At 40.6% G+C, this 13,516-nt stretch overlaps 1 protein-coding gene across 1 annotated transcript in view; it reads right to left on the bottom strand.

The window, feature by feature from the left end:
- Positions 1–13,516, bottom strand: part of LOC139576872 (transmembrane protein 132C-like) — a 200,192-nt gene that overhangs the window by 159,881 nt on the left and 26,795 nt on the right. The window contains exon 2 of the mRNA XM_071403425.1: positions 9,447–10,335. Coding sequence (XP_071259526.1) covers positions 9,447–10,335 — 889 coding nt within the window. The remainder of the gene's footprint in view (positions 1–9,446; positions 10,336–13,516) is intronic.

Here is a 13,516-nt window from a genome sequence, read left to right as displayed (position 1 = left end):
TATGTACAGGTTACACTGAATGATAAATCCTTGACATTTCACTGGGGAGCCGTCGTATTGATTAGGCATGGATATAGTGGAGAATGAACGAGAGGAGGCTGTGGCACCTGATATGGGTGAAGCAGGAATGGACTGGCGAAGGAGGTCACAGAGTTCATCAATCCATTCCTCCTGTCGGGCTAGACGTAGCTGCAGTTCCGCTGAATCCATTCGTCGTTTTCGGTGAGGTATTCTGTAATGAACACGAGGGAGACAGAGAGCTGGTTTCAAGCGCAAAGCGCAGCAGCTATTTATTGAAGGGGACCATAGGAGGAGGTAGGTAGCTGGGTCCAGGGGCAGGCAAAAGGTCATACATGGTAGGTTCAAAAATGGCAACAGTACTGGCAGGGAATATGCAAAAGGCGTTGTGAGTGAAGCAGGCAAAAACTATCATACACGGGAGGCGAGAAGTACGGGAAAAACCAGAGCTCTGAAAAAGTGTGTCTCAAAAACAAACAATACCTCACAGTGATGGGGTGCAAGGAACTGAACTAAATAGTGTGGGATGATGACATGCAGGTGTGTGAACAGGTGATTAGAATTCCGGTGATTGGGATCTGGAGAGTGAGCTGGAAAGTGGACTGCGTTCCGAGGATCTAAGTGTTTGAGAGTGTGAGTTGGACGCAGACGTTACACACACACTTCCCTATTGCTCCCACAGGCAACAGCTCCAAGTTTTATTTAAATTTGTTTTCAGACAAATGTTTGTAAATTGTTCTTGGTGGAGGGCAAATTATTCAAACAAATTATGAGGGGAGAAGCAACAGTATTTATCTGGCGGTACAAGTAAACACAGACACACACAAACAAATCAACATAATGCACAACACCCGCATACACACAGCCATGCACTGCACAAAGCGCACAGACACGCACACATACACAAACATGGTCTCAGTCTATAAAAACCTGAGACCTTACATGAAAGATAGGATAGGATAGGATAGGATAGATTATCCTAGGATAGGATAAAGTAATCCTTCTAACCCCCCCCCCCCTTAAAAGAGTTAGATGCACTATTGTAAAGTGGTTGTTCCACTGGATATCATAAGGTGAATGCACCAATTTGTAAGTCGCTCTGGATAAGAGCGTCTGCTAAATGACTTAAATGTAAATGTAAATGTAAAGAAACATGTAATCAAATGGTGTTATTCCATGCCAATGTATTGATTCCAATACTGAATCAGTGCACTGTTTTCAATCTACCCTGAAGTCACTGCTGTCCCTGATGAAAGAGGCCATCCTAAAGACATCTAATGACAGCTTTCTGATCACACAGAGGTTGTTTCACAAGAACGTCTAAGACATGATCCTCACTTTATAATGTCTCAGCATATTGAGTTTCATCATGAAACACGGCATTGTGTTATTGAGCTACCTTAGATCTAATGCATATCTCCCTGTTCTAGAGATGGACTCTGCACTTGTTTGGATGTGGAGGCTACTTTAGATAATTAGACAGGAACATAGTAACCATCCTCTAATAGCAAGTCATTGTGTGACTCCCATCAATCTACGTCAAAATGCAAGCAATATGGAGAATCTGTTGATGTTGATCAACAGTACATAGGCTACAAAGATAGTCTGGTCGGCGGTTAGCACGCTGAGTGATTGAATTGCTTGTAAGTAGGGCACTTTTATTTAGTGAACTTGCCTTTCTTTATGATACTATATGCTTTATGTCCTGGGGAAAATATCATTCTAAGTCTGTATTCTAGCTTTTGTGGATAATCTGATTTGCATATAAACCATCTAATACTGAGGGATAGTAAATTATCAATGACTTATAACCATACTAGTCTTACAATGATTGCTGAAAACATATTATGCTAATGACTTCATGTTATGTATTACTTGCATTATGTTAATTGTCCTTCAAATTGTGGATGCTAGGCTTATTCCTATACTTTTTTCTAATTTTGTTCTTTTGAAAGGAGATGAATTGGCCCGGTTGCAGGAATCCAATACACATAAACAAGATGAAATGGCATAATTGGACTTGATAGTGCAATCAGTTCTGTAGAGATTCTGTTACTACCCACTCATCAATTTAACACAGCATGAAAATATCAAGCGAGAATCAACTAAGAATAAACAATTATCAGGCCTAATCCAGTTTAATCATATTCAGCCAGAATGTTTATTATGGTGTACAGCAATGTTCTCTGATTTCAAAACGTGTTCAAGTTGTTTAGATACATTACGGTAATTGCCATTGGTAATTGCAAATCTCAACACTGACTCATGTTAGCAGCATTGAATCAACCGATACTCATATTGAGAGTAACATTCAAAATGACGGACACTTTTGTAATTAAATACGGGGAGAATTTCCGATCATGCAAAGATATACCATGGTGAAAATAATTCTTCCTCTGGGAGACTGGAAACAAGAGAGACTGTATCTGTCTCACCCTATAGAGAGTAATTTGTCATTCAGTGGTCATTTGGACTCTTATCAGCTCCAAGTAGTTTACAGGTCAGGCCTTTGTGATCTGGTGGAGGAGATTGTTCCATCTGAAACATGTAACACATCAGGAAATTCCAGGAAATCTAAGCCAGAAAACCAAGGTAAAGGACAAATATGTTTCTTCCAAGGAATAGATTGTCAAGTTTGATCACTTTTCTCTCCTGTTAGTAAATAAATAAAAATCTACACAATCACTTCACAATCCATATTAGATTCTTTCAATCTGCTTGTTTATGTTGTCAGTCTGAATTAACTTGTAAGTATACAAATAAGAGTAAAGATATAATCTTTCCTTCTGAGTTTTTAATCACCCATGGATCTTGGCCAGATCCGAACTTCCTTTTATTCCAATCACACTAGACATGCTGTAACAAGATGGAAATATTCAAGAGGGTCCAGAAATTAGGTGTCAATCAAACAACCCATTGGCTGGCTATGATTGTACATGAGTTCTCATCTCTGGTTTCTGTCACAGCATGTGTCTCTGAATAAACATGGAGTTGAGGGAGGTGAAGATTGAGAGTGGGAATCAGAGAGTAAGGATAAAGTTGTTTACAGTACCACTGACAGGCTGTAATTACATTGAGCTTGATCTGTATACTGCTGAATGAAGTGGCTCATAGTATGTTACTGTTTACTATGTAGAGAGACTACGGGCACTATTTTTGGCTGGCGGTAGGGAGTCGCTAGTGTCAAACGCATGTCAGTTTGCAATTTCGTAGTGTAAATACTGGCACACTGCCATTTTTCAGCCCTAATTTTGCCAAAGGCTTCCCAAATGTCTCGCCCAGCAAAGGAAAGGTGCCCTGAATCACTTAAAATTATGAATCCCATATTGGTCTTTCACAGTCAGACCAACCCAAGCTGTACTGTGCAAGAAGGCTAATAGTAGGCTTACTATTGAAACATATAAATGAGGCTGTAAAATGAGTCAGAAATGTACATGCTTAAGATTTGTAAAAGAAAATCTGATTTTTGTCACCCTTTTTTAAAATAAAAAACATCAACATGTTATAAATCTATAACAATGCTTAATCCACATCAGGAGACCACTTTTGAGGTCTGGGAAAAATCTAAGACGTTTCGATTTTTTGGTGTAGTTACCCTTTAATTCAAGTGCACAGGCATCTAGAACTGTTGTTTGGTTAGAGGTGTTTCTGTAGCACATGAGATGGAGTTTGCAAAACAAATGGCCACTGGATCGATGCAAATAATCATGAAATCATTCTGCCAGGTAGGCATAGGCTACTTTGTAGTTAACATTTAATTGAGAATTTTTTTGGCAAAGCCTTTCCATCTATCAGAAGACAGTTAGGGCTATCATTGAGTACAGTTACATGCACACAATAACGTGATTATCGTGGATAACATAATAGTTACATTAAAACATTTACATGCGTTGCATCAAAAATTATTCCCGAATAATCCTGTTTACATGGACACATCTGAAATCAGGCTATCTTATGGCAATTGCCAACCGTAATAAACGTTCTACTACAGTGACCATGTTATTTTTGGGAAGCATATTTGATTGAGTTCAGACAGATAAAGTTTGTACGTGAAATCTACTTCTAAGCTCAAACAGGAAGTACTCGTGACTCGCTCCGTTGAGAAATGGTAGACAGAATCAGAGCTTATGCTACAGAACAGGGGCGGCAGGTAGCCTAGTGGTTAGAGCGTCGGACTAGTAACCGAAAGGTTGCAAGATCGAATCCCTGAGCTGATAAGGTAAAAATGTGTCGTTCCGCCCTTGAACAAGGCAGTTAACCCACTGTTCCTAGGCCATCATTGAAAATAAGAATTTGTTCTTAACTGACTTGCCTAGTTAAATAAAGGTTTAAAAAAAAGTTGCATATATTCAGTTGATCTGGACTAATTTCACGCTGTCACGCTGACAAAGGAGGCTGGTGCTAGCACATGTGCAGATCAAATACACAGCTGGAATGCTGATTGAGATGTTTACATATCCTAATAATTCAAAAGAAAACTAGGTGCTTTGCTCAGAAAATCAGGTGTTTTAATCTGTGCATGCTTACTTCGATTTTGACCTTACGCCGATTAAGATAAGCAGTGTAAGGTGTTTACATGACTATTGCATAATCTGCCAAATGCCATAATCAGTTTAATATCTAATTATTAGTGTGTGTAAACTTACTAATGAGCATCGCTATATTTTTCCTGTTACTTAATTGAGTCATGTCTTACCTTGCCTATAGCCAAAGTTGCCTAGAGCCAAAAACCCTCCATAGAAAAGTGTAGGTAATTATTTTATAAAGACTTCCCTTATTTAAACTTTCTGTCATTGGCTGCTAGACAAAGGCATTATCCTAGCCATATTAGCAACCCATGATAGTTGTTGCATCTTTAGATCTCTCCTCTTTCTAAATTTCGAATGGATATTTCCATCTCTGTCCATGAAACCGCTCGCATGTGCGTTGCGCATTGTAGAATGGTGTCATTCGTGTGTAGACCCATGTCTACACACTGTGTGCACGTTGCTGCGCCTAAAATGTGAAGAAATAGTAGTTTATAAAGATTTTAAGCAAAACATTCTGATCTGTTCCATCAGCCTTATTAATTGATACGGCGTATACCTCCACTACACTATTTTCATATGCATTGTGGGGATTAAGAAGTGAGTATACACAATGCCCACTGAAAAATAAGTGGGTATACGGCGTATACCTGCGTATACCCTTCACTACACCACTACTTACGCCAGGTTCGGCAATTTACCTGTCTAATATCAGCTCTCCTGCGCTGAGTTGGGAGGGGTGGAAATATTTGAGGTGTGTCCTTAAAAACGTGTGCCAATATGCCAATTTCAGTGAGCACAACTAGGGATATTTAAGACCAACCAAAAGCTGGTCTTCGCAGTAACGCATTTGGTTATGGCATTGATTTTGCCAGTGGAGGTGCACACACAGTACATCACCAATGTTTTATTAAAATATCACAAGCAGCAAAACAGTCAACAGACATTCCTTTTTTATATATTGTACATTATCTTTATCCAGCTCCTGTGAAACATTTGGACTCATTATGTGTGATGCCCATTGCATGAAAGGTGTCAAAGAAGCCTGTTTAGGAACATCAAGATATGTAAAAAGACTGCTTATTGTTTTTCAGTGATCATTTTGTAAAAATGCTATGGACCTAACTGTTAATCGCGGGAATTCCGATTGCTGTCCATGGTGCTGAATCCCCTTGTAGGCTATATTTTCATCTTTGTTTGTTTACCTTTCACATGGGAAAGTCACTACTGGCCATATCAAAGGCGATGGTAAGCTATAGCTATGTATATTTGGGTCATTAACTGTGAGTGAACATTCCCTCTTTCTCTTTATATTGGATAATTTCCCAGCTCCTGTGAAAATGTTGGAAGTGCGTAAAACCTTCCATTGTCTACGTTGTCTTAGGCCCAATGTTATACGCACACGGGGAGCAATAATGGTGCTTGTAACTGTATTTAGACATAGCTTATTTAAAACAAGTTGTCGTTTCATTTTATTAGAATTTGATTTGAATTATTCACTGTCTTTTTAGGTCTTATCAATAGTAAATTTAATCTTGCTCACTGACAACATTTGGCATTTCCATGGCTCAGACATAATGCATTTTACAGTAGGCCTATTTCAGTGCGAATGCTATGTTAACAATATACTTCCATATTGAAGCCATGCAATTACTGTTCAAAAACATTTTCAACTTATCTAGCAAATATGGTATAGGCCTACATTTTGTTATTGTATTTTTGTAGGCTATTTAACAAGCTAGTCTATAACAGACTAACATTCAAATTGCCGTTGATGACAACGCAATACATAAAATACCATAAATACACAACTTAAAGCAACCACATACAGTTGAAGTCAGAAGTTTACATACACTTAAGTTGGAGTCATTAAAACTCGTTTTTCAACCACTCCACACATTTCTAGTTAACAAACTATAGTTTTGGCAAGTCGGTTAGCACATCTACTTTGTGCATGACACAATAACTTTTTCCAACAACTGTTTACAGACAGATTACTTCACTTATAATTCACTGTATCACAAATCGCAGTGGGTCAGAAGTTTACATACACTAAGTTGACTGTGCCTTTAAACAGTTTGGAAAATTCCAGAAAATGATGTCATGGCTTTAGAAGCTTCAGATCGGCTAATTGACATCATTTGAGTCAATTGGAGGTGTACCTGTGGATGTATTTCAAGGCCTACCTTCAATCTCAGTGCCTCTTTGCTTGACATCATGGGAAATTTAAAAGAAATCAGCCAAGACTTCAGATTTTTTTTTGTAGACCTCCACAATCTGGTTCATCCTAGTGAGCAATTTCCAAACATCTGAAGGTACCACATTCATCTGTACAAACAATAGTAAGCAAGTATAAACACCATGGGACCACTCAGCCGTCATACCGCTCAGGAAGGAGACACGTTCTGTCTCCTAGAGATGAACGTACTTTGGTGCGAAAAGTGCAAATCAATCCCAGAACAACAGCAAAGGACCTTGTGAAGATGCTGGAGGAAACATGTACAAAAGTATCTATATCCACAGTAAAACGAGTCCTATACCGACATAACCTGAAAGGCCGCTCAGCAAGGAAGAAGCCACTGCTCCAAAACCACCATAAAAAATCCAGACTACGGTTTGCAACTGCACATGGGGACAAAGATCGTACTTTTTGGAGAAATGTCCTCTGGTCTGATGAAACAAAAATAGAACTGTTTGGCCATGATGACAATCATTATGTTCAGAGGAAAAAGGGGGAGCCTTGCAAGCCGAAGAACACCATCCCAACGGTGAAGCACTGGGGTGGCAGCATCATGTTGTGGGGGTGCTTTGCTGCAGGAGGGACTAGTGCACTTCACAAAATAGATGGCATCATGAGGCAGAAAAATTATGTGGATATATTGAAGCAACATCTCAAGATATCAGTCAGGAAGTTAAAGCTTGGGTTTTTCCAAATGGACAATGACCCCAAAATTGTGGCAAAATGGCCTAAGGACAACAAAGTCAAGGTATTGGAGTGGCATTGGAGTGGCCATCACAAAGTCCTGACCTCAATCCCATAGAAAATTTGTGGGCAGAACTGAAAAAGTGTGTGCGAGCAAGGAGGCCTACAAACCTGACTCAGTTACACCAGCTCTGTCAGGAGGAATGGGCCAAAATCCACCCAACTTATTGTGGGAAGCTTGTGGAAGGCTACCCGAAACATTTGACCCAAGTTAAACAATTTAAAGGCAGTGCTAACAAATACTAATTGAGTGTGTGTAAACTTCTGACCCACTGGGAATGTGACGAAAGAAATGAAAGCTGAAATAAATCATTCTCTCTACTATAATTCTGTCATTTCACTTAAAATAAACTGGTGATCCTAACTGACCTAAGACAGGGAATTTTTACTCTGATTAAATGTCAGTAACTGTGAAAAACTGAGTTTAAATGTATTTGGCTAAGGTGTATGTAAACTTCCGACTTCAACTGTATTTAGCCATTCTGATTGGCCAGTGAGTGGTCAAGCCTCAACACAACTTCAACTTGTTAATTAATCAAAACCCAGCCAGTTCGCCCCACCACTTGCTACTATGCCCATATTCTGGTTGTGAAAATAGTAAAAATAAGACACCATGCAGCCAGTGGTGGTGGAAGTTGAGGGACTGAGTACAGAAAACATAATAATGTTGTGTATAAAGAGATCTACGTATTTTCTTGTCCTGGTGATTGAGCATCCTAACACATGTACACACGAGGACACTCTTATCACCTAGTAACATGCAGAGGCCTGAAACCAAAGGCCTCTCCATATCTGAATCTCTCAGCTGGCCAGTACAGACTGGTAATCACAAAATACACTACTGCCAAATATAAACACCACAGGCTAATTCTGTGTGACCAGTTTTTTATTAATGGGATCAAAAAAAATGATTATTTACAAACTTGCCATTACCTCATCTCACCAGAATAAATATCTGGTGATTAAATGTTATGTTCTAGTTTTCATTTAGATTATAATTTAGATTTCATGTGAAAGTCAGAGATCGCTGAGAGAGATATTCAACATCAAATCTAGACTCTGAGAACAATGGAATATATTGGACATTTATGACAACTTGTCCTCTATTTCCACGGTTCAGGATGAGAAAAGTATAGTGTAACTAACTTAAACTAGTTTCAGCATTTCCACTCACCTACGCAGAAAACAATCCAATCAGCCAGTTGGCTTGTTTTCATTTACACAGGTTGACAAATTGGCTTGACCCTTAGTCACGGCATCTCTTATGGTTTATAAATGTTCCCAACCAGTGTGATTAAGATCAGGCTTGCAGTCATTACGCTAATGGAAATGCATTTTAATTAATGACATCCTCATTTGCATTGTGTGTTAATTATCTAAATCACTTAATCTCATCTGCACATTCTAATTACAACTTACAGCTTCAATGAATGTATCTGAGATAGAGATGCTCCACTCCCTGTTTTCACTGAATTACATAAGCTTGGCTAAAATGAGTAAAGTAACTTTAATTTTGGAGACCCCAAAACACTGAGATAACTTAATAATTAAATCAGAACTAACAGCCTAACTGCCAAACATTACACTTGCTCTATACTCCTTGCTAATTGAATTACAACTAGAGTGTTTTAAATTACAACTGTTGTTTTATTTCTTTACCTACCTATTGTTCACCTAATACCTTTTTTGCACTATTGGTTGGAGCCTGTAAGTAAGCATTTCACTGTAAGGTCTACACATGTTGTATTCAGCGCACGTGACAAATAAACTTTGATTTGATTTGTACTACAAAGAGTTGTTCATTTCTCAATTTCTTCACTCTTTAATACAGAATTGCAGAGACACTTTGTATGAAGATATGCACAGGTCTAATTATTAACCTTAATATCAGAGCACGCTTATGTACAGTATTGTCTTACCTTAGGGTGAACATTTCCACAGGAGAGAAGGCTGAGGCAGTGATGAAGGCAGAGACAGTGTCCCTCTGCCTCATGGGCATGGCTGGCACCATGACCAGGAAGTTACTATCCAGCCTGTGTTCAGTCAGGAAAGGAGTGGCAGGGATCTGGTACAGACGCACACTGCCGATCCTCCTCATGGGGGTGGAGGTGGATGAGCCAAACAGACCCTCCTGATCCGAGCGGATGGAGTTGCCTTTCCGGGCCTCCTCCGAGTGGCACTCCCCTGCCTCTGTTGACTGTAACATGTAGTAGAGCTCCACGGTGGTTCCCTCGGCCAACTCTATGGTCCTCTGACGCCCAGGCACTACACTGGGGGGGCTGAACCAGCCAGCCAGGGGCTCCAGCTCAGCTACACACAGCCCCAGTTCCCCCTTCAGCTGGCAGGTGCCACGCACCTCCTGGGTCTCATGGAAGGCAAACATGCGTACGCAGGGCAGCTTGTCGATGGCGCTGTAGTCATCCCAGTCCCTGCCGGCCACATAGAACAGCACCTGGACCCTGGGCTTGGCCAGGTAGATCCTTTCCTGAATGATGAAGGTCTGCACCTTCCAGTTGAAGGTGAACATGGAGGACGCCACAAAGGCTCCAGGGTGCTGGATGAGCTCCGGGGGGACAGGCTGCTCCACAGAGAGGGGTCCATAGCTGGCGTTTACTGAGGGCATGCTGCGGGCCTGGTAAATGAAGAAGGGCTCTGTCCGCGACAGCAGGCTGGAGTTCCTCATAAACTCCTGGTTGGCCTCCTTCAGGAAGAAGGCAGACTCTGCGTTGACCACCTGGTAGTTGACAGGCAAGTAGGTGGGGATGGACGAAAACCTCTGCAATCCCTCCAAGACTCGACAGTCTGCTACTACAAGACAGAAAAGAAGGGCTGAGTCAGGACAAGCTCAGACAGTGCTTGCTTGTTGTACATCCTGTAAATTTCCTCTAAAGCTTCCCTCTGGTAAAACTAGAATGGTCATACTGAGTGACAGCCATTTGGACAGGAGTTTAACAGACAGACCTGATAGAACTACACACAGACAGCAGAGATGACACTGACTAATGTAAGCTACTGTCAGGCCTACTTTACAATACATTTAATTATGTTGTAGATGTAATTTCATGGTGTACGGTTATTGTAATGTTTTGATATTCTTAAAATGAAGGAAACTAACTCCAGGAGTCAGGACCATTGCACATTACATTACTATCCATATATTTTCTCATATTGTAATAAAAAAATAATAATAATACATATTGATTTCAAATTCACAAAGACGGAAATGGTCACATTTCTGGGAACCACATCTGGAATAACCACATCATAAGTTTTGTTCAATGATATTCTACTTAGCACTAGTATCTTTTTCATGCTTTGCTGCCCCCTCCCCCGCTCCCTTCATGTTGGCTGCACCTAACATTCAAAATATTCTGCTCTGAAAACGGAGTGAGATCCAATTATATTGAACCTCTGGTAAATCAATCTTTCAGCTGAGCTCAGCTCAGTCTCCAGATGGAAGGGAAATATGCAATATTCTAGTGTGAGAACAAAGAGTACTGCACAAAGCCAGAGAGGTGCCGACAGAGAGTAGAGGCACCAACACAGACTACACCAACAGTATGATGACAAGATTATCAACACAGATTGTGATAAAACAAGAACAAGTAAACATTTAAATATGTATAACGTTCATGAAAAGCTCAGGTATAATTATCATATTGCAACTCATATGAAAGATGACTTTAATTAGACCTACAATTCACTATGTGTTAAAGCTGAAATTCTGTACTTTTTTGGGTGACCCGATCAAATTCACATAGAAATGCGAGTTATAAATCTGTCATTCTCATTGAACCAAGTCGAACAAGCGGCAGATCTGTTCAATGTGCGCTATTTCTATGCTTCCCTTAAATTTGTTTTTGCATCTTTTACTTTCAGTTTTGTACGGCAGCTTCAAACACAATATTTTCGGTTATTGAAAATATGTTTTAGATGGTAAAGTGATTTTCTACACTATACACTGCTTGTTTTGTCACAAACTAAAATTAGGCAAACTATTCGAATTTTAGCAACCAGGAAATGGCGGAGCTATTTCTGAATATTGCACCTTTAAATAAGCAAGATGTACATGAACATACTGTATGAAGTATGAGTTGTTTCTGGTGGGCCATTGTGAACAGCTCCCACTCCATGATGGCCTTTGTGATGAGGGAGAAAACACTACACTGGTAAAAAGGTTTTAATCACCCAAAGAGTGGGCTATGACCTTCCTTTTAAGAGCAATCTGCTGTGATTACTACACCCCTCCCTCCCTCCCCCCGCCCACCTGCCTGCACAGCACACTTCCATCTTCAACGTTTGCTGAGAGAGGATTTCATTCCTTAGCACCAGCCTTGTAAATCAATGTCCCGACAATTTACAAATCAGCCAGGGATTTGTGATTCATGGCGCCCACTTGACCTCAGCCCTGTCTGGCCCATGCAGGCAACATGGAGGCAGCCTGGAGGCCGCGAGGGATGCAGCCTGCCTGCCTCTGCATCTGAAGGGCAACACAACACTGTTTAGCTAAGGGGCTCACACTGTTTATTTTAGGGACTCTCTCTCTCTATAACAGCTCCACTTAAACATCACTTAGCTGTTATAACAGAAGACAGAAACCATTGAACAATACTATACCGCAGTGCAATTTGTTATTTTCTGAACAAACTCGAGAAGTGTTGTTTGTGCACAAGAAGCATTGTTGCAGATGGTACGACGACATTAACAAATGAAAAGTTTGATAGTCCAGCAAGAGCAATACAAGATAGAACAATCAGGAACAAAGTCTCCTCTTCTGTGGTCCCATGGTGGCAATGTTTCTATTCGCATCTCAGGAGCTGTCTCAATCCAGCAAGCCTTATAAAACAGAGCACTTGCTCCAAAGGCCTCAGCATTTCTCTCATGTCTCTACTATAATGATATTTATCGTCTGTGCTTTGCAGATGCCATACTTGAGGAGGAATTAAATGTCCCTTTGTGCCTCACATACATAGGCTAATGCTACACATAGAACATTGCTAAGTGTACATATACACATCTACGAATGGGATCACTCTTGTCTTCTTAGTCAATCAGCCTGTTTTTAAAGTCAGTCAGATTTATTCCCTTGTTAACAGCTGTCAAATGACCATTTTCTAACCGTTAGTCACGCTGTATTGACAGTGAATGACAGATACCATACACTGCATGGGCAACATTTTGGTGTCTATGGAGTCAACAAAAGTCTGAGATATATCAAAGAATCCTCCATTTGCAGCCTTGCAGACCTTTGGCATTCTAGTTCTCAATTTGTTGAGGTAATCTGAAGAGATTTCACCCCATGCTTCTTGAAGCACCTCCCACAAATTGGATTGGCTTGATGGGCACTTCTTACGTACAATACGGTCAAGCTGCTCCCACAACAGCTCAATAGGGTTGAGATCCGGTGACTGTGCTGGCCTCTCCATGATCCCTTTAATCCTGCACAAATCTCCCACTTTACCACCACCAAAGCACCCCCAGACCACCCCAGACCATTTTCTTAAACAAACAAGGACATATTCAAGTGACCCCAAACTTTTTAACGGTAGTGTATGTTGAACACTTGTTGGCTGCTTTTCCTTCACTCTGCAGTCCAACTCATCCTAAACCATCTCAATTGGGTTGAGGTTGGGTTATTGTGGAGGCCAGGTCATCTGATTCAGCACTCCATCACTCTCCTTCTTGGTCAAATAGCCCTTGCACAGCCTGGAGGTGTGATGGGTCATTGTCCTGTTGAAAAACAAATGATAGTCCCACTTAGCGCAAACCAGATGGGATGGCGTATCGCTGCAGAATGCTGTGGTAGCCATGCTGGATAAGTGTGCCTTGAATTCTCAATAAATCACTGACATTGTCACCAGCAAAGCACCTCCACACCATCTTCAATGCTTCAGGTGGGAACCACACATGCAGAGATCATCCGTTCACCTACTCTGCATCTAACAAAGACACGGCGGTTGGATCCAAAAATCTCAAATTTGGACTCATT

Source organism: Salvelinus alpinus, chromosome 5 (assembly GCF_045679555.1).
Source record: "Salvelinus alpinus chromosome 5, SLU_Salpinus.1, whole genome shotgun sequence".
Classification (NCBI taxonomy): domain Eukaryota; kingdom Metazoa; phylum Chordata; class Actinopteri; order Salmoniformes; family Salmonidae; genus Salvelinus; species Salvelinus alpinus.
Note: the sequence above shows the minus strand (reverse complement) of the source record. Positions and strands in the feature narration are given on the sequence as shown.